This window comes from Phocoena phocoena, chromosome 8 (genome assembly GCF_963924675.1).
Source record: "Phocoena phocoena chromosome 8, mPhoPho1.1, whole genome shotgun sequence".
NCBI classification, from domain to species: domain Eukaryota; kingdom Metazoa; phylum Chordata; class Mammalia; order Artiodactyla; family Phocoenidae; genus Phocoena; species Phocoena phocoena.
Window position 1 is genome coordinate 103901278 of NC_089226.1, and position 26274 is coordinate 103927551.

The following is a 26274-nucleotide window of genomic DNA, read 5'->3' on the forward strand; positions in this document are numbered from 1 at the left end:
ACTATTTTCTCTACCTTATAGATGATGGATCTAAAGCACAGAGTAGTTAAGTAACTTGCCCAAGACAACACAGCTAGAGAGAATGGAAATGAGTGTGGCCTCTGACTGATAACCAGCAAGAAATTGAGGCCCTCATGCAACTGCTCAGAAAGAATTAAATGCTGCCAACAACGACGTGAGTTTGAACGTGGATCCTTCCCCAGTCAAGCCTCAGATGAGACCACAGCCCCAGCTGACACCTTGATTGAAGTTTTGGGAGACCCTGAAGCAGAGGACCAAATGATGTTCATCACGGGGTTGTGTGTATTTTTTTTTTTAATGCAAACAACAAACCTACCCAACAGTTGAGGACTTGGTTAAATAACGGTCTACCCATAAGACAGAATACTAAGTAGCCATTAAAAATTGTTTTAGGAAGATGATTAATAATGAAAAAATGTTCTAAATCATTGCCAAGTTACAAGTAAAAGTAGAATACAACAGTATCTAGAGTATGACCCAAATTTGTTTTATTCTTAAAGTATTATATATAAACACAAAGAAAAAAAACCAAGTAGAAAATATATATACCACAATACTGCCAGGAATCTCATCTAGGTGAGGGGATCACTTGAGGCTTTTCTTTTCTTGTAGGGTTTTTCCTATGCTTTCCAAATCTTCTCAGTGTAAAACCAAGTACCTAGCACATAATAGGTGCTTAGTAAATGTGAATCCCATTTTCCCCCCAACTCCTCCTCTCTTCTCTGAGAGGACAATAGTCCTTGATATTATGACTAATGGGAAAACAAAAGGCCAGGGCTTCCCAAGGACTTCTCCCACCATGGGCAGGTACCTAGTGATGCTTTGCTTCTTCCATGGGTCTGTAGCCATAAACCCCACAATAATTCACATTCAGGTATCACCTGACTCAGAGCCAGGGTCAGCTTAATAGAGGGGCCTGAAGTAGCCCTTGGGATCCAGGGCACGCCATGTAGCAACCCTGCTTGGGGCTGTGACCTGAAGTCCCCAGAGGGTTCTGTCTCTGTTGAGGTGGCAAGTCCCCAAGAGATAGGAGACATTTCTGATGGAAGCAGAAACAACATCTGCTGCCTCTGTACACCCAAGTCCAGCAGCCATGCCCCCACCTACCTCGCCCTTTCTCTCACCCCTGGAAAATGGGAAAACACGGGATTTTCTGCTACCCTTGCCAATTCAGATCCTGGGCAGTTGCTCTGCGTGGATGAGGTCCCTTTCTCTGGGGTCCCAAGGCAGAAACTGAGAGTGGCTGACAAAAGATGTTTATTCACACTTGATCCTCTGATATAACCACACGTGCAAAAATACATAATTTAAAGTCAGAAAAATATAATCAGGTTGATGTGACCTCCCTTCCTCCCCTCTGGCCCAGCCTTCCCAACTGGCCCTCTTCAAAATCCTGGAGGGTGGGGGACAGGGGTCACTTCTTGGCAGCTTCTGCCTGGGCTGCCAAATCTGCCTCTTTCTGAGCAGCCAGGAACAGGGCTCGCTCCTTCTGGAAAGCTGCCAGCTCTTCTGAACTGAGGCTGCAGGTACAGAAAAACAGACGGTAAGTGAAGGGCCGGTCACTGGTGGGGAGCTCACAGCACCATGTCACTGTCTCAGAACCCCTCTCCCCTCCTGCCCCCATACCTTTGCTCATCTGTTTCCTCTGCCAGAATTGCTACCCCACTATAACCTCTGCCTTTCACTCCTTTCTTAAAGCCCTACTCATCTTTTGAGGATGAGCACAGCTACACCCTAGTCCAAAGTAACCTGCCCTTCCTCTGAGCCCCAAAACATTTTGTAAAATGAAGTCATCAGGTGGTGCATGCATATCTCTTTCAGAGCAAGGATCAAATTCACTGACTTCTGTACTCCCAATACAAGTAAAGATCTGAGCCAAGTAAAGTCTATCCCTGTTCCACGCTTAACCCCACTCCTCTTGGGAAACAACCAATCGTCAGCCTTTGCATGGGGTGTGACACCAGCAGCAAGAGGCCAGCGAAGGGTTGAGTGTTGCCCCTGCTGTCGTCTGGCCAGAGGCTCTCCCACTCTACATCTCACTTCAAGAAAACAATTTCTGAGGCCATCCGAAGCCCCATGAGGGGGCCTGCTGCTGGCCTCAGGATCAAGTCTGAATTTGAGAACCAACTAGTCTGTTTGGCTCATGTCCTACTATGTCCCATTCTGCCTCTAGTATTATATACCCAGATCACACTGAACTTCTTTGCTCCATTCCTTCACCTTACATCCTTCACAGGGACTTTTCTACTTCTTGCAATGCTTGCCCCAGGCCTTGACCTCACTTCCCAGGGCTCTGCTCCCTGTTCTGAGGATACCTGTAGTTCCTTTTGTCAACACTGACCATCTGGCAGTATACTGCTCCATTTATGGATCTGCGTCCATCTCTGGACTCTGAGTTCCTTAGAAAGCAAGGTCAAGCACGGCTACCTCCTTCCTAGCTGCATCCAGTGTCCAGAACAATGCCTAACACATGATAGGTACTTAATAAGTATATTCCAAATGAATGAATGAGGCTCCCCACTCCCAAGAATCTAAGATCCATTAACTCAGAAGCTGACTCTCCCACTCAGTGGGCCCTCAGCTTTGTCCCAGAGTCAAGAACTCTCCAGGCCCTCCCCTCACACTGAGCTTCCCCGGAAACTCACTCCTTCACCACACGAATGCCCAGGGAACGGGCAGAGCCAATGATAGAGCGAACAACAGAGGACAGGGGCACGTCCTGCAAGGCGAAGGCGTCATCCTGAGCTTTGACACGGGCGATCTCATACACGTGCTTCAGTGTCACTAGGCCTGCCACCTCTTTCCCTGGGAGCAAGGAACAAATAGCACTTCAGGTGTCACTGCTTCCTTCCAGAGCCCAGAAGCCCAGATGCCCACCCTGCCCCTTACCTGTGTGCCGGGCCCCCTTCTCAATCCCAGCAGCTGCCTTCAGGAAGTAGGAAACAGTGGGTTGGCCAATTTTGATTTCAAATGTCCTGTCAGGCTGAAAGGAAAAAAGACACATGAGAATCTTTCTTCCCACCTCCCCCAACCCCTGCTGCCCCAGCCCAGGGAACTTCTAACTTCCTGTCCCCCCTTCCCATAGCTCACCTTCCTTCCCTTTAACTGACAACAAAACCACAGAAGAAACAAATCTGCAACAAACGTCCCTGTCACTTCTATTCCAGGTCCAACTCTGCTCTGGAAGCCCCAGCAAGTTGGAGGAACAAAGGAAAGATCTGCAATATGGCAGCGCGGGTTCAGAAAAGATATGGCCTAGTCTCTACTGTAAAAATGGGGAAAGTGGGGCCGGGTAACAGGAAAACACTTGCCCCAAGTTATGAGCCGAGTAGCAACCCCAGGTGACCAGCTCCAGGGCCTGGGGAGAATGAGAAGGAAACTGGGGATCAGAGTCCCGACTCCTCACCTTCACAAAAATCTTGGTAGGCAGAGGAATGCCTTCTTTGATGTCCTTGGTCTTCTCGTTGAACTCCTTACAGAACTGGTTGATGGAAACGCCTCGCTGTGAGGGAGGCATAGGGGTCAGCGTGCGGAGGAAGGGACGGCTTCCTTTCCCCCGGAGGCTCCATCTATTCTCTCCGTCTTCACTTCCCTAAGCTCCCGTTCTCGTTTCTCTACCCAGATCCAACTACCATTTTATGTGCCAGATGATTCGTATGTTTCACGCCTCTCTATCCTTACAACAGCTCGTAGACGAAGAACAGAGGAAGCTGAACCTCGAAGAGGCTGTGTAACTAACCCAAGGACATACAACGTGTGGGCAGCAGAGCCGCGTTTTAAACCGAGGCCGCTCTGGCCCAGCCAGCACCCGCCACCCGGATACTTGCTCCCACCCTCCGACGCCTCCCACGCCAGGTTCCTGCCGCGGCTGCACCTGACCCAGGACGGGGCCTAGTGGGGGCCCGGGCATGGCCTGGCCTGCCCGCACGATGGTCCGGATCACGCCGCCGGCCTCGGGCTTCCTGAGGGCCCGAGTGGCCCGGCTTAGCTTCGACATGAGGCGGAGTCCCCGGCCTTAGATCATCTCAGGTCCACAGCAAGAGCTAAGGCTCCTGGCGCCGCCACCTTGGGTTAAAGGTCAAGGGTCCTCACGTTAGGGTAAGGCAGATGAAGCCAACCAATAGCAGCGTTGATTCATCCTTCCGCTCTCCAACTAGTAAGACAAGGAGGATGAGATGAAGCAGAAAAAACTTTTAACTTGCTACCTTAAGATTGAGGAAGGACCCGAATGTCTCAGATACACACGTTCCTCCTGGAGAGCACACAGGCAGTGCCTCAGACAGCTAAACTGGCAGGTGGCCCTTAATATCCGCACTGCATTGTGGGTATGGTAGTTTTGACCGCGTATGCGAATCCCACAGCTTGCTATGTCCTGGGGCGCCATCTGCTGGACATAGTGATAATCCCTGGATTGGAAAATAGTTTAACGCTCCTTTTTTAGGAGTGGGGATCTCTTCACTTTCTGAGCCTGTTTCTTCACCTGTTGTTGAAAGGGAAGATGGTTAAGAGTACGGACCTTGGAAGTAAACTGCCTGGTTGCTTCTCTTGCTGGCTGTGAACTTGATCAACTTATTTAATTTATGCTCAGTTTCCCCCTCTGTACAAAGAGGATTATAATAGGTAGTACCTACCCCTGGGATTGTTGTGAGGATTGAGTCAGCAAAGTGCTTTAGAACAATACCTGACACCTAGTCAGCACGTGCTCTTCACTGTACAATAAGGACAAAACCTTGCAGAGCTCTTGTGAGGCTTAAGAGGCCCAGAACGTAGTTGATACATCACCTGTGTCCAATAAAATAAGCCAGCATCTTCTTCTTGTTGTTATTATTATTATTTTTAGCATTTGCTACTTGCCAGGCACTGTGCTAAGGGCATTATTATCTCATTTAATCCTCACAATGGCATGACGTATATTGTTTTATTATACCCCCTTTACAAATGAGAAATTGAGGCACAAAATGAGGCCCTAAAACACCTACCCTGTATGTGACAGGGCTGGGAAAGAAATATGAGATTATCTGATTCTAGACCTTGTTCTGTTTACCACAAGTCTGTACTGCTGTAATCCCTGGTTAAATGATATAATCCATGTAAAATGATATGATCCATGTAAAACCACACTGTAAACTGTGAGACACATAAACTTTTTATTCTGTATTCACATTGGACTCCCACTAAGTAAATGTGATTGCTCCTGTCTCTGAAGTCTATCGAGTTCTTATAACGCTCAGCCTCATAAACCTTCTCAAGACTCTGGAACCACGAAGGCTCTTTGATTTACTAGCTGTAAAACCTGGGGCACAGTAGTTAACTTCCCTGTGCTTCCATTTCCTCACTAGTAAGATGGGGCTGAATATAATACCTACCTCACAGGAAATTAGTTAATTCAGGTAAAGCACATAGAAGAGGGCCTGGCCCAGAGCAAGCCAAGCTGGATAGGATTTATCTCTGGGTGCCCCACATCACCCGACCTATATTTACAAAGTTATTTACACATAAAGAAATAAATCCTTCCTGAATGATTCCCGACAGGAATCAGGAAGTAAATGGGCATGGCAGGTGCTCAGGGAGCCAAGAATGTGGCCTGGCACAAACTGGGCTCCATTGGGTGCAATTTCCACTTCCTGTCAGTGAAAGGACAGTTTTGATTACTCAGCTCTTACAGATTATAAGGAAGCAACTCCCTAGTCTGCGTTTGGATATGTGGGAGGCCAGACTGTTCAGTGGCGAAGATGAGCCCAGACAGGCGAGTGAGGACCCGATCTCACAGGTCTTGCTAGCCTGATAAGGAGTGCGGGCTATACAGTAGGAAGCCATTGAAGAGTGTTAAGTATTTGCACCATATTTGCATTTTGAAAAGGTGACCCTGGCTTGGATGTGTAGAGGGATTGGAGGAGAGCAGGGATTGTATGCAGCGAGACCGATTAGGTCAGGGCAGTAAGACGGTGCAGAGAGAACGGTAGCTTGGGACCAGTCCAAGAGATACTTAGAATATAGAGTTTATTTTAGTCAACAAATGCCTGTGTAGTATGAAGTGTGTACATCTTTATGAAGAGTAACTCATTTTTTAAAAAATAAATTTATTTATTTATTTTTGGCTGTGTTGGGTCTTCGTTGCTGCACGCGGTCTTTCTCTAGTTGCGGTGAATGGGGGCTGCTCTTCATTGCGGCGTGCGGGCTTCTCATTGCGGTGGCTTCTCTTGTTGCAGAACATGGGCTCTAGGTGCGTGGGCTTCAGTAGTTGTGGCACACGGGCTCAGTAGTTGTGGCGCACAGGCTTAGTTGCTCCACGCTCCGCGGCATGTGGGATCTTCCTGGACCAGGGCTCGAACCCATGTCCCCTGCATTGGCAGGCGGATTCTTAACCACTGCACCACCAGGGAAGTCCAAGGATAACTCATTTAAATCTCATTGCAATCCTTTGAGATATAGGTGCTATTATTATGCCCACTTTATAGATGAGGAAACTGAAGCACAGAGAGGTTAAGTTACTTGTCCAAACTTAAACTGCTAGAATGTGGCAGTGTCAGGATTTGAACGCAGACTTTTTGGCTCTAAGGATTCATGTACTTGACCATTCCCTAGGCTGCCACACAAATCAGCAGAAGTTAGTGCTTGATGGGTAATTTGTGGAAGGAGGGGGAGAGAAGCATCACGAGTGATGCCCAGAATTCTGGCCTGAATAATCATGCAAATGAATGATTAGACCTTTCACTTTTTTTTTTTTTTTTTTTGGCGGTACACGGGCCTCTCACTGCTGTGGCCTCTCCCGTTGCGGAGCACAGGCTCCGGATGCGCAGGCTCAGCGGCCATGGCTCACGGGCCCAGCCGCTCCGCAGCATGTGGGATCTTCCCGGACCGGGGCATGAACCCGTGTCCCCTGCATCGGCAGGCGGACTCTCAACCACTGCGCCACCAGGGAAGCCCTAGGCCTTTCACTTTTAACGCTGGAGACACAGGAGTTGTAGGTTCAGGTAGAAGACAATGAGTTGAGTTTGGGTGTGTCTGTGTGACACCCGTCTGAAGGGTATGATCTGGGAGAGAAGCAGACAGGAACACTGGCCTCTGTAACATAGAGACTGGTAGTCTTTGAGGCCAGGGCCAGGAGTGAGATTGCCTGCGGTGGAGAGAAGAGATGAGAAGAGAACTCACATTTAAAGGGTGAAAAGAAGAGTGACTTCCTCAGCAGTCCAGCGGTTAAGACTCCTCACTTCCACTGCAGGGGGTACAGGTTCGATCCCTGGTTGGGGAGCTAAGTAAGACCCCATATGCTGCGTGGTGCGGCCAAAGATTTTTTAAAAGTAAATAAAACAAAATAAAGAGTGAAGGGACTTCCCTGGTGGTACAGTGGTTAAGAATCCGCCTGCCAATGCAGGGGACACAGGTTCGAGCCCTGCTCCAGGAAAATCCCACATGCCGCGGAGCAACTAAGCCCGTGCGCCACAACTACTGAACCTGCGCTCTAGAGCCTGAGCCACATCTACTGAGCCTGCGTGCCACAACTACTGAAGCCTGCGTGCCTACAGCACATGCTCCGCAACAAGAGAAGCCACTGCAGTGAGAAGCCTGCACACCACAATGAAGAGTAGCCCCCGCTCATCGCAACTAGAGAAAAGCCTACGCGCAGCAACGAAGACCCAACACAGCCAAAAATAAATTAATTAATTAAAATAAATAAAGAGTGAAAAGAAGAGAAGGAGGAGTGAGCAGAGGAAACGGAAAAGGAGCAGTTACGGAGCTGGGAGGAAGAGCAGGAGAATGAGGCGTCTGCAGCTGCCGGAGAAGAGTCAGAGAAAAAGGAAATGAGAAAGTGGAGATCAAGCAAAAACTGAGCCTGTATCCCATGGAAAATGGAAAAGCCTGGACAAAATATTTGTGGGTGGGGGCTTTGCAGACCCCCAAAGTACACAGTATCAAAGATTCACTGGGCTGCAAGAGGAAAGAGGAAAGAGGGATAGAGTGACAAGAGGAGGGATGTAGTGGTCCATGGCCCATCCCCATACCTTGCCCTGTGCAATCTCTTCCTTCTGGCTGTTCATTTGTACCCTTTGAAATATTCTTTGTAATAAACTGCAATCGTATAAGTAAATTGTTTTCCTGAGTTCTGTGAGCAGTTTTAGCAAATGATGGAACCCAAGGAGTAGGTTGTGGAAACATTTTATTTTTATTTTTTAAAGTTTTTTTTTGAATTTTACTTTATTTTTTTATACAGCAGGTTCTTATTAGTCATCTATTTTATACATATTAGTGTATACACGTCAATCCCAATCTCCCAATTCATCACACCACCGCCCACCCCATGCTGCTTTCCCCCCTTGGTGTCCATATGTTTGTTCTCTATATCTGTGACTCAATTTCTGCCCTGCAAACCAGTTCATCTGTACCATATTTCTAGGTTCCACATATATGCGTTAATATAAGATATCTGTTTTTTTCTTTCTGACTTACTTCACTCTGTATGACAGTCTTTAGATCCATCCACGTCTCAACAAATGACCCAATTTCATTCCTTTTTATGGCTGAGTAATATTCCATTGTATATACGTAGCACATCTTCTTTATCCATTCGTCTGTCAATGGGCATTTAGGTTGCTTCTGTGACCTGGCTATTGTAAATAGTGCTGCAATGAACATTGGGGTGCATGTATCTTTTTGAATTATGGTTTTCTCTGGGTATATGCCCAGTAGCGGGATTGCTGGGTCATATGGTAATTCTATGTTTAGTTTTTTAAGGAACCTCCATACTGTTCTCCATAGTGGCTGTATCAATTTCCATTCCCACCAACAGTGCAAGAGGGTTCCCTTTTCTCCACACCCTCTCCAGCATTTGTTGTTTGTAGATTTTCTGATGATGTCCATTCTAACTGGTGTGAGGTGATACCTCATTGTAGTTTTGATTTGCATTTCTCTAATAATTATGTTATGTTGAGCAGCTTTTCATGTGCTTCTTGGCCATCTGTATGTCTTCTTTGGAGAAATGTCTATTGAGATCTTCTGCCCATTTTTGAATTGGGTTGTTGGTTTTTTTAATATTGAGCTGCATGAGCTGTTTATATATTTTGGAGATTAATCCTTTGTCGGTTGATTCATTTGCAAATATTTTCTCCCATTCTGAGGGCTGTCTTTTCGTCTTGTTTGTAGTTTCCTTTGCTTTGCAAAAACTTTTAAGTTTCGTTAGGTCCCATTTGTTTATTTTTGTTTTTATTTCCATTACTCTAGGAGGTGGATCAAAAAATATGTTGCTGTGATTTATGTCGAAGAGTGTTCTGCCTATGTTTTCCTCTAAGAGTTTTATAGTGTCCAGTCTTACATTTAGGTCTCTAATCCTTTTTTTTTTTTTTTTGCGGTACGCGGGCCTCTCACTGTTGTGGTCTCTCCCGTTGCGGAGCACAGGCTCCGGATGCGCAGGCTCATCTGTTTGTGTCATCTTCGATTTCTTTCATCAGTGTCTTATAGTTTTTCTGAGTACAGGTCTTTTACCTCCTTAGATAGGTTTATTCCTAGGTATTTTATTCTTTTTGTTGCAGTGGTGAATGGGATTGTTTCCTTCATTTCTCTTTCTGATCTTTCGCTGTTAGTGTATAGGAATGCAAGAGATTTCTGTGCATTAATTTTGTATCCTGCAACTTTACCAAATTCATTGATTAGCTCCAGTAGTTTTCTGGTGGCATCTTTAGGATTCTCTATGTATAGTATCATGTCATCTGCAAACAGTGACAGTTTTACTTCTTCTTTTCCAACTTGAATTAATTTTTCTTCTCTGATGCCGTGGCTAGGACTTCCAAAACTATGTTGAATAATAGTGGTGAAAATGGACATCCTTGTCTTGTTCCTGATCTTAGAGGAAATGCTTTCAGTTTTTCACCATTGAGAATGATGTTTGCTGTGGGTTTGTCATATATGGCCTTTATTATGTTGAGGTAGGTTCCATTTATGTCCACTTTCCGGAGAGTTTTTATCAAAATGGGTGTTGAATTTTGTCAAAAGCTTTTTTTGCATCTATTGAGATGATCATATGTTTTTGTTTTTGTTTTTGGTTTTTTTTGTGGTATGTGGGCCTCTCACTGTTGTGGCCTCTCCCGTTGCGGAGCACAGGCTCCGGACGCGCAGGCTCAGCGGCCGTGGCTCACGGGCCCAGCCGCTCCGCGGCATGTGGGATCTTCCCGGACCAGGGCACGAACCCGTGTCCCCTGCATCGGCAGGTGGACTCTCAACCACTGCGCCACCAGGGAAGCCCCCTAACTGCTTTTTGTAGTGGACACATTTAGGTCCAATCCATGACCTTGGTGTTCCCCCATTCTCTGAAAATGCACCTCCAATCCATGGGGTTGGACCCAGCAACTATTTTTATGTGACGTGATCCTGCCTATCTGTAGTTGACTGGCCAGGAGCGAGCATCTCACCCAAGCTGGGCCAGAGTTCCTCCCCTTGTAATTTTTCATCAAAAGTTAGAAATTCTATTCTCAATTTGGACTGGCTTCCTGAAAGGAGAAGATATCAAAACTTGGGAGATGTGGAGCAGCCACTTCCTACCTCAGAACAAGTATGTTGGTCTGAAGGGAGGGAAGAGTGATGCCAACATACAGAGAGACAAAGAGACAAAAAGTGGGGAGAGACAGTTCCTTTCATGTTCCCGCTGTCTGTTGCCACTCCTCAGGAAGAACTGCTTTCAGGTTTCTAAGGGTGTCTGTCAAGGTTCTTAATTTCAAGTACAGAAGCCAATTCTGGTCAACCTAAGCAGGAAGAAAATTTATGAAGGATACTCAGTAACTCACAGGATCTCCAGGCTGTTCAGGGAACTAGGCACAGTAGCTAGGCAAGTGGGAACACACCCAAAATCGTGACACAGAACTGGTCCTAAGAATACACCACTGCCCACGCTGGGCATAGCATCTTCACCACTGGCACCGCTGGCAGAGGGCTGCAGACTCTGCCGTTGGAACTACTTTTACTGCTGCTTCCGAAATTGGACATGGCCACTGTCTCCTCCACATCTGCTTCTTTAGGAAGTAGCCTCTGATTCAGTCTGAAGCAGATGCCTCTGCCTGGGAAGAATCTAAGACATGTGTCTGCACCCTAGATGCAAGGGATGCTGGGAAAGGGAATACCTGGCATTTTCAACCTTTATAGTTGGAACTAGTCTCTGTCTCATCAAGTTGGGTTCACACACACACACACACACACACACACGGGAAAAGGTTTCAGATTATGGACAGCCAAAAATATATCAAACGTCTCTCACACTAGGATTCTGTAATACCCTGTTGCATCTAATTATGGAATCTCTCCTCTTTTTTTTCCTCCATATACAATCCATAAATAATACAGAAATTGGTGCCAGGAGTGGGGTTTGAAAGTAACAATCATAAAAACTATGGAACTGTCCAAATACAGTAGAGGCCGAGTTGTAAGTAGGGATAATTTTCATGACCTAGGATGGAAGTGGCAGTTCTTGTATCCAGTGGCAAAGCAGTTAGTTCAATTATCCCCCAGTGTCTCTTGAGACTCAGGTCAGGTGCCCACCAAGGGTGAAGCTTTGGCATAGCAAAACCAGTTTTCCATGATTCTCCAGCTCTACAGCAGAAAAAAGCTATCTCTGAGTCTCCATTCCAAATTCCCAACAGACATAATGTGATTGGCCCAGCCTGGGTTACACTGGCACCCCTACTCCCTTTAGCTGTGGCCAGGGAATGATATCACAAAGATAAACATGATTGCTGGGGATGCAGCACTGGGGATTAGGGGATTAGGGAGAAGTAGGTTCATTGGTGTGACCCAAGGCAAGTACTTAAAAACTCTGTTGATCAGTGGGTAAATAAATGAATAAATCAAGCTATCAACATTTGAAGCTCTAGGGGCCCTTCTTATCCCCTCCCATAGCTTTTCTTCTGTCTGTGCACCTGCTGTCACTGGCTTCCTCAGCTCCTCTTCACTCACTCTGGCCATGGCTATCTCAGCCTCACCAGCCTCCTCTACATCCTGACTTTTCAGCTGGAACAACTCCCTACCCATTCAAATTACAGAATGTGAGGGTTTGATTGAACCAACTCTTCTTTTTTCTTTCTTTTTAAAAATAAATTTATTTATTTTATTTTATTCATTTTTGGCTGTGTTGGGTCTTCGTTGCTGTGTGCAGGTTTTTCTCTAGTTGCAGCGAGCGGGGGCTACTGTTCATTGTGGCGCGTGGGCCTCTCATTGTGGTGGCTTCTCTTGTTGTGGAGCACAGGCTCTGGGTGCGTGGGCTTCAGTAGTTGTGGCTCACGGGCTCTAGAGCGCAGGCTCAGTAGTTGTGGCGCATCGGCTCAGTTGCTCCGTGGCATGTGGAATCTTCCCGGACCAGGGTTCGAACCCATGCCCCCTACAATGGCAGGCGGATTCTTAACCACTGAGCCACCAGGGACGCCCCTGAACCAACTCATCTTATTTTTAACATTTTTATTATAAAATACAATAAACAAACCAAAAGCTCATACAACATAAATGTACAGCTTAACAAACATTAAACGAGCACTCAGGTGAGTGCCACTCTGTCAAGACACCAAACAGCAACCTGGACAGCACCCCAGACAGCACTCCGGAGCGCCCGCTGTTCTCCTTCCAGCCTGATTTTCAGGGTGTTAACTTCCTTGCCTTTCTAATTAGTTTTACCACCAAAGTAAGCATCTTGAACTGACATAGCTTAGTTTGGACTATTTTTGAGATTTATATCAATATAATTATAGAGTATGATTATATAATTAATATAATAATATAATTATAGAGTATGAATTCTGCTGTTTAGCTTCTTCTACTCAATGTTATTATTTTTTGCTTGTTTTGTTTTGTTCTATTTTGTTCTTTTTTAGTAAAAGTTATATTGAGGTATAATTCACATATCATACAATTCACCAATTTAAAGTGTACAGCTTAGTGGTTTTGGGTATGTTCACGGATACATGTAACCATCACCACCGTCAGTTCTGGAACATTTTCATTACCTCAAAGAGAAACTCATACCCTTTAGCTATCACCCCTCACTCCACCATCCCTCCCTGGCTAAATAAGCACTAATCCACTTTCTGTCTATAGATTTTCCTATTTTGATATTTCTTGTAAATGAAATCATACAACATGCAGTGTTTTATGACTGACTTCTTTCACTTAGCATAATGTTTTCAAGGTTGTCGCATATATCAGTACTTTGTTCCTTTCTATGGCTGAATAATATTCCATTGTATAGATACACTACATTTTGTTTATCCATTCAACAATTGATGAACACTTGGGTTGTCCACGTTTTGGCTATTATGAATAATGCTACCATAAATATGTGTGTAAAAATTTTTGTGTGGGCATATGTTTTCATTTCTCTTGGGCCTATCCCTAGGAGTGGAATTGCTGGGTCACATGGTAACTATGTTTAACTGTCGGAAGCAATGCTGGTGGCTGCAGCATTTTACAATCCCACAGTCAGTGTGTGAGGGTGCCGATTTCCCCACATCCTGACAACACCTGCCTGTTTTTTTTCCTAGTCTATGTGTCATCCTTTCCTGTTGGAAACTGAAGCTTTTAGATAATATATTGTGGCACCTTTGCATTTGCCACCCCCCAAGGGCTTATATTGTTATTTGCTTGTTTAGTGACTGGGTGGATTATTTTAGTAAAGTCCATCCCCCTTTCCCACAGCCTGAGTTTAAAGCCTCTGTCCTTGGTCCTCAGTCTGCATGCCCACCTCAGTCACCTGGGATGACTGATTTGGGCAGAGCTCTCCTCGACTGACTCTTTCCCTGACCACACCCAGCTGTTAAACTCCACTCATTGCCAGCTGAGTTCTCTATTGTTTTCAACAATGTCCTAGAACATAAATTGTTCCACAAGCTGATCCAATCAAGTTTGGACTCTGAAGGAATAGAGTTTGGATCCCTAAATCTATCTGAGGGGTCTGTCTTTTCCCAGCCCCACGCTTCTATCTACAACAAGGCCTCAAAGGCACAGCTCAGCATCTTAGCTCTTCCTTATCCATTCCTCTGCAAATCTCTTAGCCCAGAAAGCATTTGTTGTTGGTTTGTTTGTTTGTTTTCAACATCCTTTCTCAACTAGATGCACAAATACTCTTCCAAACTGTTTACGTGAGCCCCTATCTCTGGGCACTTGAACCCAAGAATTGAAGAAATACAGGCTGTATCTTGTTCCTTTCTTTGTCCCCTTTTTAAAAAGCAATAGGGGGCTTCCCTGGTGGCGCAGTGGTTGAGAGTCCGCCTGCCGATGTAGGGGACACGGGTTCGTGCCCCGATCCGGGAAGATCCCACATGCCGCGGAGCAGCTGGGCCCGTGAGCTATGGCCGAAAAAAAAAAAAAAAAAGCAATAGGGTTGGGACTCCCCTGGTGGAGCAGTGGTTAAGAATCCGCCTACCAATGCAGGGGACACGGGTTTGAGCCCTGGTTCGGGAATATCCCACATGCCGCGGAGCAACTAAGCCGGTGCACCACAACTACTGAGCCTGCGCTCTAGAGCCCACGTGCCACAACTACTGAGCCTGCATGCTGCAACTACTGAAGCCCACATGCCTAGAGCCCACGCTCTGCAACAAGAGAAGCCACCACAATGAGAAGCCTGCACACCGCAGCAAAGAGTAGCCCCCGCTCGCCTAAGACCCAAAGCAGCCAAGAAAAAGAAGCAATAGGGCCAAGATCTAGATTGAAGAGAGAAGGGAGGGGCTGAACAAAAAGGTTTTCAAAACAATACTGCACATTTTTATCCCACTTCAGGAAGGTACTATTATTATTCCCATTTTATAAATACAGGAAGTGATGCCTAGAGAGATTAAGAAGCTGGAGTTCTTTTTTTTTTTTTTAATATTTATTTATTTATTTGGCTGCACCGGGTCTTAGTTGCAGCACACGCAGGATCTTTTAGTTGCGGCATGTGGGATCTGGTTCCCTGACCAGGGATCAAACCCAGACCCCCCTGCATTGGGAGCGCGGAGCCTTTGCCACTGAACCACCAGGGAAGTCCCGAAGCTGGAGTTCTTAGGACAGAGCATGGGCCTTAGAGCCAGAAGCCAAGGCTGGGACTTGAGATTCTGTGTCTGTTGGTGGTGTTCCAACCCACCCTTCCTCTCCCTGACCTGGACAATGCAATGCTTCAATCAGGCTCATCACGTGCTCCCAGAGGTCCCTCCTGGTCTGGCTGTACCCACCATGCAGCTCCAAGCCCAGTGCTCTACCACAGGAGAAATCTCTGCCTCCTGGGACAAAGCCTTGGAACCTCTCTTAGCCCTTCCTGCAGTCTGGTGTCAGGTCGTAGCACGGGGGCTCTGGTCAAACGTCAGTTCCATACTTGCCTGGCTGTGTGACCTGGCTGCCCACTCCCACCCCAGCCTCACTTTTCTCATCTGTAAACTGGGAATTCTAACAGTAATTCAGTACGTGTTCACAGAGGGCCTGCTCTGGCAGAAAATGTGCTGGAAGCTGGGAGTGCAAAGGGGAGTAAGACTGTCGCAGTGTCCCTGTGTTCTATTATGGCTGTGCATACCTGGCATGCAGGTGGGCATACTGTAGGCAGTCAGGGATGGAAGCTACCCTGTGGTGCAGGATTTGTATGACCTGCTGCTGGCAGCTCAGCAGTCCAGCCTGCCCTGTGGTGGCCTCTCAGGGAGTTTCTCTTTGATTAATGACTGCTTTTGTCCTCAAAGGGTGTGCTGTCAGCTGCTTTCTTGTTTCATCTGGCTGCTGGGGCCCCAGAACAGTTGGCAAAGCAGTTGGTATCTTGGACTATTTTTAGGTGGCGGAGTTAGTGGGGTGTGTGGATGTGGTGGGGCCCAGGAGGAGTCTTGGAGACGGGCAGCTTCATAAACAACAAGTTGGGGAGACGGAGGGGAAGTGTGCCCCCTCTCAGGAATGTGTGGGCAAACTTTCACTTATCCTTCTTGACTGGGGCCAAAGGTGGCCTCCTCTGTGCAGCCTTCCTTGATTTCCTCAATAAAACATGCACTCCAAAGATGCAAATTAAAGGTCCACCCTCTGGGCTTCCCCCAGCTCTTGGTTATAGTTCCAAACAGACCAAGAGATAATGAGCTCTAGGGATCTTATCTGATGCATCTCTGGGTCTCTCTGGCTCTGCACCTCTGAGTGCTGTCCAGACTTCCCAAGTCATAACAGCAAGGTATAGAAGTTAGGAGTCCGGACTCTGGAGTCACATAGCTGAGATCCACTCTTGGGCCCTTTCTAGGAAAATAATCACGACCAAGTCAGGTTCCTAAATCTCTGTTTTCTCATCTTTAAAATGGGTGATTATAGTGCCTGTCTCCCAAGAATTAAAGGGCTTATTTTGTTCAAAGCACAGCACATAGCACCTGGCACAGACTGACAGACGAGATCTCTTGCAAGCCCAGGACCGGAGGGGACTGCAAACCCCCAGAGGTCTCCATCCCCTCTGCGGCATCTCAGGTGGTGTGTGCAAGCTGGCGGGAGAGAGAGAGGTGTTCCTAGACACCTGGGGGGCCCCGAGTCAGCCGGAGGTTGCTCAGCGAGAAAGCAGCCGAGCTTGTTGGGGGGAGACAGGTCTGCTACTGGAGTCAAACGCGGCGGCTTTCCTCTCCTTCCTGCTGACGCACACCCCCTCCTCCGCCTCCTCTAGTATTTTCCTTCTCTCTCCTTCCCGCCCCTGCCTCTCTCCTCTAATTCCGCAGCTTCCCCATCTGGGAGGCGAGTTCTCGGGCAGGAGGTGGACTATCCCTGGCCTAAGGTGGGGAAAGGGGTCTCCAGCCTAGTGGGAAGGTCCCAGACCGCGGTGGGGGAGGGGGCGCCAGGGTCTCAAGGAGAACTCGGGAGTCCCCAGAAATGAAGGCGGGGTCAGGGGAGCCCGAACTGGGGGAGGGGTCTCGTAGACTACCTAAGAGTCCCAGAGCTGGCGAAGTTGGGCGGGGGAGTTCCTAAAATAGAGTGGTGGGCGGGGCTTCCAAGGGCCCGAAGGCGGGGCCCTATAAGGGGCGTGGTTTCCTGCGAAAGGGCGGGGCTCCGCCGACTGGGGAAGAGCTTCGCCGCAAGGGGCGGAGTCTTGAGTGGGGCGGGGCTTACACGGGGCGGGGCATAAGGACAGGGGGCGGAGCGTGGCTGTTGGCGCCCGTACCCCTCCCCCGGCTCCGGGTGTCTCCGTGACGAGGCAGCGCGGAGCCGTCGCGGGTCGGGCCCATCCCGCCGCGGCAGCCCCAGGGCCGAGCAAGAGGGAGGCGCGGAGGGAGAGGCGCCGAGCGGAGGCCGGAGCTTGGCCAGGTGAGGCCGCCGGGGCGGAGGGGGCGGGGGCTTCGCCGGGCGGGCCCCAGCGGACGCTGGGGGCGTGTTTGAGTGTCTGGGTGGCAGGGGTACTTGGTCTGAGGGCGGGCGCCTGTGGCTCTTTGCGCGATCGCGCCTGCTGTGGCGGGTCGAGGGTGGACTCTGCGCCCGTCCGGGCACTGCCCGCGGGGCTCGGGTTGTGCTGGACTGTGTGTGTGAGCGCGCGTGTTTGTGTGGAGGGGCAGCCGGGTGTGTATCTGCGTATGTGCTGGGCTGTCATTGTGCCTGCCCCGGGCGCGGGGCGCCGGCCTGCCCCGGCGCAGTCCCTCCTGCGCTGGGATATTTTCCAAACAGGCTCCCTGCGGGGACCGGCTCTGCTGCAGCCCGAGCGGGAGGGGGGAGCGCCGCCCCCACAGGCCTCCAGAGACCCGGGCGGCCCGGGGACTGCAGACTGACACCTGAGGGAGGGAGGGGGGTGCACCGGGGAGGGGTCCAGAGGCCTGCCCGCAGGGCGAGGACAAGATGGGGAGACTGGGGCAGATGGATGGGGAGGTAGAGGTGGCCAGACAGGCGGAGATGGGGAGGAGCGTGGGTAGAGAGATGGCGAAAAGGACAGCGGCGGGGACAGAGAGTCACTGAGAAAACAGACAGACAGACAGAGGCCTAGACCGGCAAAGGGGCAGAAAGATTAAGATGGACAGGTAGATTCCAAAAACCTGACAGAAGTGTTACTCAGAGGTCCCGGGGCTGAGAGCCAAACCCAGGAACTGAGTGAAGGATGAGCAGTAAGGGCCCCCAACTCCTGGGGTGACTTTCTTCCAAGCAAATCCCAGACTGAGGTCCTGGCCAAAAAGAAGCTTCTGGCCATCCCAAGTTGGCCCATCCCTCTGCCCCTGCCAAATATTCTGACCCTCTGTGCAGCCCCACCCTCTTGGTTCCATCCCATCCATCTCCCTTCCCTGGTATCCCAGCAACCCTGTCAGTTTAGGGGAGGCTGAAGTGAAGTGGTTGCCATAGCAACAGAGTGGGTGAAAGGTCACTCTGTTGTTAGCCTAGGTGGCCTGCAGCAGGCTGGAGCTGGCATTGAGGGGGCTGGGGTGGGAGGCTGCAAAGCTCTTTTTCTCCTCTCCCACTCTGCCCAGAATGGTGTTGGAAGGAAACCCTGAAGTGGGCTCCCCCCGAACCTCAGACCTCCAGCACCCAGAGAACCAGGGCTCTTGTGTCCTCTCTTCTCCCAGTGAAGATGCACAGCCAGGGGAGGAACCCATCAAGTATGGTGAACTCATCGTTCTGGGGTGAGCCTCCCTGGTTCAGGTGGGGTGGGGCACCAGGCACCCCACAGGACAGCCAGACCAAGGGCCCCAGCTCTCCCCACTTAGGGCCTTCTGCTGTTTGTCCCTCCTCACCTTCCCAGCTGAGAGACAAAGTTGACCAAGCCCACCTCAATTCATAATTATTATTTTATCTTCCCATTTTTCATAAATTACTGAGACAACTCTAACTGCCCACCCACGTTTCTGAGCAGAAGAAAGTAACACCAGCTGCCTTTCATAAAGCACCTAGTGTGTGTAGTCTGAGGTGAAGAACTCTGGTTCTCCAGCAAGACTGCTTGGTTCAAATCCTGCCTTGCAAGTTGCTTAACTTCCCTGTGCCTCTGTTTTCCCATTTCCCAATAGGGATGCTAATAATAATACCTCAGAGGGTTGTTGGAAGGAATGAATGAGGTGATTTCTGTAAAGCACGTAGGACAGTGCCTGGCACACACCAAGTGTTCTGGGAGGCAGGCCTGTGCCGAGCCCTTTCATGGACATTATTTCATTTCAATCTTCACAAAGATGCTGTGAGGAAGGAGGTGAGGAAACCGAGGCTCAGAGAGGGGAAGTGACTGGCCCAAGGGCACAGAGCTGGTAAGTGGCAGGGCTGGGATTTGGACCCAGGGCTTTTTACTCTAGGTCTAGTGAACTTTTGCTAAGCTACAGCTGACCCTCACGCTACAGATGAGGAAACTGAGGCCAGGAGAGAGGAAGAGACATGAGTTGGTGGCTGAGTAGAGCTCATCCCTTCCTGGTGTTCACCTGACCAGGATCTCTGCACCACCCACCTAGCTCTTGCCCCAGGCAAAAATTCCTCTCCTTCCTCCCCTGACTGTACCTCCTTTTGACCTCTCTCTCTACCCCAAGAAAGTATATGATAAGCTATGTTATCATTGTGATGATTATTTAGAAATAATAATGGCTACTGTTTGTTGACATGTACATGCCATGTACTTTTTTTTTCAGTAATAATAATAATAATAGCTAACACTTACCAAGGGCTTGCTATATATATGCCAAACTCTGTGCCAAGCATTTTTAAATGCTTTATCTCCTTTAGTTCTCACAATGAACCTGTGAGGTAGGTCCTGATAAATTAACCCCATTTTACAGAGGTCATATGATAAGTGGGAAAGCCAGGATTTAAGCCAGGCCAGTCTGAGCCCCCAGCCTGTGTCCTGAACTGTCCCACCCCCCCATATGTGGGAAGAGCTTACAAGGGCAAAAGTGATGCCCCGCTCAGGGGTGCTTGCATTAGAAAAGCAGCTGCTTCGGAATTCCCTGGTGGTCCAGTGGTTAGGACTCCATACTTTCAAAAAAAAAAAAAGCAGCTGCTCGGTGTCCCAAAGGAAGAGCTGGCATTGCAGCTGAGGGTGAGGCCACTGATGAGGGAGAGCTCAGACCTAAGGGGACAGGCCCTCTTGACTGCCATTTGTTCTCTGCAGGGCAGTGAAGCCCCACACTGGCTGGACATCAGAGCCACCTGGCGAGCACATTGGAAAATACCCATTGACAGGCCCATCCCAAACCTACAGAATCAGAATCTCCATGTGTGAGGCCGGGGAAGATTCTGATTCAAGTGGTCCTCAGCTGTATTTGCCAGCTATTCATCCTTTTCACTTCCTGCCGCCAACCCTCCATGGCTCCCCACTGCTTATGGAATAAAGTCCGGAATCCTCAGCCTGGTGTTCAGGGCCCTCCCATCAAGTTCATTTTCCCCTGCTGCACTTTACCACCCAAATCATCACTCTGTGATCTCACCAAACCCTTCCAGCCTCAAGGCCTTTGCTCAGGGTGAGCCCTCCTACAGAAAGTCCGCAGCAGAGGCTGGAGTCAGACAGACCCGAGTTCACATCTAGACTTTTCCCACTGACTAGCCTGGGACCTCAGGCAAGTCATTTTATCTCCCTGAGCCTCAATTTTCCTCATTCGTAAAATGAGAAGAAAGATACTTGCCTGGCAGGACATTGCACACGTTCCATTAGGTAATTAATAATGTGAAGCACCAAGAACACGGGAGGCTCCGGTACATGGCAGCAATCAAGGTTATGACTCACTCCATCTTTGCCTTCCACAATCATTCCCTCCGGACGAGAGCTGGAAAGGAAGGTAGAAATTTGATGTGTTGGCGATATGGAGGTAGTGGCATTGTGGGTCTGTTTTTTTTCTTTCATTCTGGTTTCCGGTAGTACTTGTGATATAATTAATGACAGTTTGCTAAAGGTGAATCCTTTCTAGTTCTTCAAGGCCCAGTATGGGTGTCCCCTCTCTTAGAAACCTGATCCTGGGGCCAGAATTCCCTTCTCCTGTCTCTGGGCCTGGGGCATACTTGGCTTGTGCCTGGATCATGGCAGGTGGCACCCGGGTTCCTTGAAAAACTTAGGGCACAGAACTGACTGGTGTGTCACTATACCATGCCAGCACCTGGCACCTGGCCAGGCATGGTTCAGGAGTCCAGAAAACACTGGTTAATTGGATGCAAGGCCTTTTGAGGATATTCTCACCCCCACCCCACTCCCCGAAGGCACCAATTGGATAGAGTAGGGTCTTCTAGTTGTGGGTGGTTCTAGGGCTTGTTTATTAAGGTAGGATCTGCCCAGAAGTTGGCAGTTTCTCCTAGTCTCTCAGGGGCTCACTTTCTCTCTCTCTCCCTGCAACCCTTTCTTCTTATCCCTCACATCCACAGCTACAATGGGTGTCTGGCAAGTGGGGACAAGGGCCGCCGCCGAAGCCGCCTGGCACTGAACCGCCGGCCACACGCCAATGGAGTGAAGCCGGACGTCATGCACCACATCTCCACACCGCTTGTGTCCAAGGCAAGCAGCTTGTCCTAGCAGTCCTGGGTGCTGGTCTTCCCAGTCCTACCTGCCCACAGCCCCGCTGGAGCAGGGGAGCCCACTGTGTCTTCACTCACTGCCCCAGAGAAATGGTGCTGGTGGGAGATCCCTTGCCATGTGTTACAGTCTGCAAAGTGTTTCCTTGACCACCAGACCCCATCCATTGGATGGAAGTGGTCAGCATCATTGTAGAGGCGGCCAAGGCTCAGAGAGGGGATGTGACAGTCACACAGCAATGACAAAGGAAAGGCCTTTGGCTGCAGAGGGTTTGGGTTAGAATTCGGGCTCTGCTGTTTTCAGCTGTTAGACCTTAGGCCAGTTTCTTCTCCTCTTGGAGCTGCAGTTCCCTCAACTGTAAAACGGGAATGATAACCATGCCTCCTTCGGGTGGCTTTAGGGATCAAACAAGGTAACCTGTGTAAAGTGCCAACTGCATAATACACCCTCTGCAAAGGGTGGAGCTGCCCCTTCCCTAGGAGTGACCACTGGGCCTTGGGCTCCAGCTTCTGGCTTAGAGGCTCACCCTTCCTCTGGCCACATGCCCGGGAAAGTGACTTCTCCTTTATGTCACCAGGCACTGAGCAACCGTGGCCAGCACAGCATCTCGTACACACTGTCCCGGAGCCACTCGGTCATAGTCGAGTACACACATGACAGTGACACAGACATGTTCCAGGTATGCTCGGGCGTCTCCACAAGCCTTGGCCACTGGACCACCAGGCCTGGACACTGAGCTCTGCAGGTGTTCCAGGGGATGGCTTGTGGCCACGGGGCAGGTACTTTGTGTCCTCAGTGCAGTGGATCACTCTTCAGATGAGGAAGCAGGACACCCCAGTGAGGGTTGTTGACTTCCCAGTCACACAGGAAGTCAGTGGCTGGATCAAGATTCAGACCCAAGCCTGGACTCCCACCTGCGGGAGGCATACAGTTTAGGAGTTCAGAGTGTGTTGTGAGAGTCGCACTGCCTGGTTTCTGCTCCCAGCTCCGTCAGTTAGTAGCTGGATGACTTTGGGCAAGAGTCGCTTAACCTCTCTGGGCCTTGGTTTCCTCATCTATAAAGTGGGGCCCATTATAGTCCCACCCCAGGGCATCGTTGGGAAGATTAACTGAGATATTGCACACGAAATGCTTAACATGATATATAGTAAATATTTACCAAAAATTCACTATTTTCTACTAACATTTGAACATTCCCAGACTATGGGTGTCAGTTACCCTTTCACTGTTCTATCCGCAAATCAGCTAGTTTTTAATTGAGTGGGGTGCTTCCAGGAACTGGGGGGGAGGCAGAGAAGGAGAAACACAGACACCAGTGATTGGATGTGGAGACCCCCAGGGAGCTGGGATGGTGCTGTCCCCTCCTTGTTTGGTGACCCTGCACACAGAGCAGCTGCTGGGAACCCTGGGATGGGAAGCCCACAGGACTGACCTGTGCACACAGCATTCCTGTGCCTGCCCTCCCCTCCCTCACAGATTGGCCGCTCCACGGAGAACATGATCGACTTTGTGGTAACAGACACGTCGCCTGGAGGAGGGGCTGCCGAGGGCCCCTCTGCCCAGAGCACCATCTCCCGCTATGCCTGCCGCATCCTCTGTGACCGCCGGCCGCCCTATACCGCCCGCATCTATGCCGCTGGCTTTGATGCCTCCAGCAACATTTTCCTTGGAGTGAGTGAGCCCCCCGGGCAGGGACCAGCACTACATCTGAGAGTGAGCCGAGGGGTAGGCTGGGGAGGGGCAGCATCCTGGGGTGATGGACCAGGCTGCAGTAATCATAACCATGACCTATGCGGGGATTAGCAACCCCACTTAACAAATGAGCAAAGCGAGGCTCAGAGAGGTCAGGTGACGCCCAAGGTCACGCAGCGCCAATTCTAGTCCTCTCCGGGCCACCTCTGAGCTCGAGGGTAGAGGGGCAGCACTCCTGGCTCGCAGCCTGCTGGGGGCCACTCGGGGATGTGATCTGATCCCACGTGTGGTCCCAGGAGCGGGCAGCCAAATGGCGGACCCCTGACGGCCTGATGGACGGCTTAACCACCAACGGGGTCCTGGTGATGCACCCAGCAGGCGGCTTCTCTGAGGACTCGGCCCCGGGTGTCTGGCGGGAGATCTCGGTCTGTGGGAATGTATATACTCTGAGGGACAGCCGCTCGGCACAGCAGCGGGGGAAGCTGGTAGGTGGCCTGTCCACCCTCCTCCCCACCCCCTCATCCTTCCTGGGTCCTCCCAATCTCCCCTTCCCCCTTCCCAAGCCAGGACAGATGATCTCCAGTCCTGCTGCACAAGGGATCCCCAACAGGGTCCATCTGGGGGCACGTGCCACTTGCACCACAGAGGGGAACAGACCAGCATCTCCAAGTGTAGCCCACATACTGCCGGAGGTCCCTGGGGTGATGTGAAGTGGCACCCACACAAACACACCGTGCAGTACCAAGTGGCTTTGAGGATGCCAGCAGCTGAAAACTTCACACCCTCCTATGAGGATGACACTTGGCCTGTGTGAGAGCAGTTTGTAGCCTGAAGTGTTGGCAGTTTGTAACATGTCTGTCACGTTCACACGGGTTCAGCTTTATTCTCTCCCAGCAGGAAAGGGCCTTGGAGTAGTTCTGACACAGGTGACAGTGAACGCTCCATGTGGTACAGACCAGAGAACTAATGTTAGGGGTTGGGAGAGTCCTAGAGAGACATAGGGGCTTTGCCATGTGGCAAAGATCCTCAAATGGGCCACGCAGAGCTTTTCCTAGGTATGAGCACCTCGGGCAAGGAGATGCCAAACCTCAAGGAAAAGCATGGCTTATCTTTCCAGAGCATCAATTCTATTGGAAGATCTGGGGAAACATTACTTTTTAAAATTATGCTTTTGAACGTTTCACTAGGACACATTTATTGAGCACCTACTATGTTCTGGGCACTGTTCCAAGTGTTTACATTGATTCATGAAAACCACTTGCTATACAGGGAAGTAAAATCCATCTTGAGGATAAGGAAATTAAGACACAGAGAGGATAAGTTACTTGACCAGGGACACAGAGTTAGTCAATGCTGAGGCCAGCATTCACACCCCGACAATCTAGTGCTAGAGTCCTTGCTTTTAACCTCAGCCCTTAGGACCCCTGCTTTGGGCTAAGTCCCCAGTGTTTTGGACAGAGGAGTTTCTGGCCTCTGCCATTAGGGGAGAGCCTGGGAAAATGTTTTAGAAAATTCCCATTTTGGTCCAGGCCTTCTGATTTGACAGATGAGGTGACCAAGGCCCACGTTTTACTGAGTGTAAGGAATGGTGCCTGCCTGGGTGTTTTTTGTTGTTGCTGTTTTTTCGGACAGTGCCTGCCTGGGACCACTTGCCTCCCCTCCCATGTGGCTTCTCAGTCTTTTCTGCTGCTCTGCCCCCACCCTCCCCCCTCCTCTGCCCCAGTCCAACCCCCTCCTCTGCCCCAGCCAGCCCCACGGGTCCAGAGTACTCTCTCTAGGGAGGTTCAGTGGGATGGATGGGTGGCTTGACTGGGGTCACGGCGGCCCAGTGGCAGGGGGTTCAGGAGCCTCTTGGGCAATAAGGCTCTTCTGCTGCCCTTGCAGGTGGAAAACGAGTCCAACGTGCTGCAGGACGGCTCCCTCATTGACCTGTGTGGAGCTACGCTGCTGTGGCGCACGCCGGCGGGGCTGCTGCGGGCGCCCACGCTGAAGCAGCTGGAGGCCCAGAGGCAGGAGGCGAATGCAGCGCGGCCCCAGTGTCCCGTGGGCCTCAGCACCCTCGCCTTCCCCAGCCCGGCCCGTGGCCGCACGGCACCTGACAAGCAGCAGCCCTGGGTCTACGTCCGCTGTGGCCACGTCCACGGCTATCACGGCTGGGGCTGCCGACGCGAGCGGGGCCCCCAGGAGCGCGAGTGTCCTCTCTGCCGCCTCGTGGGGCCCTACGTGCCCCTGTGGCTCGGCCAGGAGGCCGGCCTCTGCCTGGACCCCGGGCCGCCCAGCCACGCCTTCGCACCTTGTGGCCACGTCTGCTCTGAGAAGACTGCCCGCTACTGGGCTCAGACGCCACTGCCCCATGGCACCCACGCTTTCCACGCTGCTTGTCCCTTTTGCGGGGCCTGGCTCACCGGCGAGCATGGCTGTGTCCGCCTCATTTTCCAGGGGCCGCTGGACTAGGCTCCCTGGGGGCCCCCTGCTGCCGCGCCCGCCTGCCCACCCAGGTCCCCCACCTCCTGCAGCCCAGAGGGAGCTCTGCATGTGGGACTCTACCTTCTGGCACATCGCCACACCAGATGGACGGGTTGGATGGATGGTGCCCTTCCCCTCTTAACTCTGGCTCCAAAGGGGGGGTCTCTGGGACCCCTACCTTGGTCAGAATGATGGGGCCCTCAGCACCAGCTCTGTCCCGGGCTGATGGAGGGAGGCTCACCCCTACGCCCTGGCCCTTCCTGGGGCATCCCACATCATGCCACCTACACTGTGCCCCTGGGGGAATGAAGGGGCCATGGGCCCCTGACCCCCAGCTTAGGCTGGCTGTGCCCTGAGCCTGCCGACCCAGTTCCAGATAATCACCCTGCTGCTGCCCTGGGTTCCTCTATAAACCTTGCTGCTCAGCTGCCCTCACAAATCCCTCGTGTCCTGCATGTGTGCAACGCCTCCAGCCCCTAAGGGAGTGCCGGGTGGGCAGCAGGCTGGGACCGACATCTGTGGATACCCACTGTGGGCAGGACTCCTTGCCAAGTGGGATCTGGGGACACAGAGACAGTCAGACCTGGTTCCCTGCCTGGTAGAGTTCACAGTCTAGTGGATGACAGACAAATTACTGAAGGACAGCATGGCTTCCTGTGTGCTGGGATCAGAGAATCACCAGGAGCTGTGAAGCT

The 26274-nt window shown here is 50.5% G+C and overlaps 2 protein-coding genes across 5 annotated transcripts; one reads left to right on the forward strand and one right to left on the reverse strand.

The window, feature by feature from the left end:
- Positions 1-1261: 1261 nt before the first annotated feature.
- Positions 1262-4113, reverse strand: MRPL11 (mitochondrial ribosomal protein L11). 2 transcript variants are annotated; one of them, XM_065882693.1, is made up of 5 exons: positions 3896-4113; positions 3428-3523; positions 2911-3004; positions 2667-2826; positions 1262-1541 (listed from the first exon to the last, which is right to left on the reverse strand). In XM_065882693.1, the coding sequence occupies exons 1-5, from the start codon at positions 4016-4018 to the stop codon at positions 1436-1438; spliced, it is 579 nt and encodes a 192-aa protein (XP_065738765.1). In that variant the 5' UTR covers positions 4019-4113; the 3' UTR covers positions 1262-1435. The 2 variants fall into 2 exon arrangements, with proteins under 2 accessions (XP_065738765.1, XP_065738766.1); XM_065882694.1 differs by having other exon boundaries at positions 1436-1541; positions 3974-4018.
- Positions 4114-17134: 13021 nt separating this feature from the next.
- Positions 17135-26013, forward strand: PELI3 (pellino E3 ubiquitin protein ligase family member 3). Of its 3 annotated transcripts, XM_065881942.1 has the most exons (8): positions 17135-17274; positions 18417-18569; positions 19110-19181; positions 21274-21403; positions 21999-22100; positions 22898-23092; positions 23410-23598; positions 24998-26013. In XM_065881942.1, exons 2-8 carry the CDS (start codon positions 18418-18420, stop codon positions 25565-25567), a joined length of 1410 nt encoding a protein of 469 aa, XP_065738014.1. In that variant the 5' UTR covers positions 17135-17274; position 18417; the 3' UTR covers positions 25568-26013. The 3 variants fall into 3 exon arrangements, with proteins under 3 accessions (XP_065738014.1, XP_065738015.1, XP_065738017.1); XM_065881943.1 differs by lacking the exon at positions 19110-19181 and having other exon boundaries at positions 17187-17274; XM_065881945.1 differs by lacking the exons at positions 17135-17274; positions 19110-19181 and having other exon boundaries at positions 18418-18558; positions 21380-21403; positions 24998-25567.
- The last annotated feature ends 261 nt before the right edge of the window (positions 26014-26274 follow it).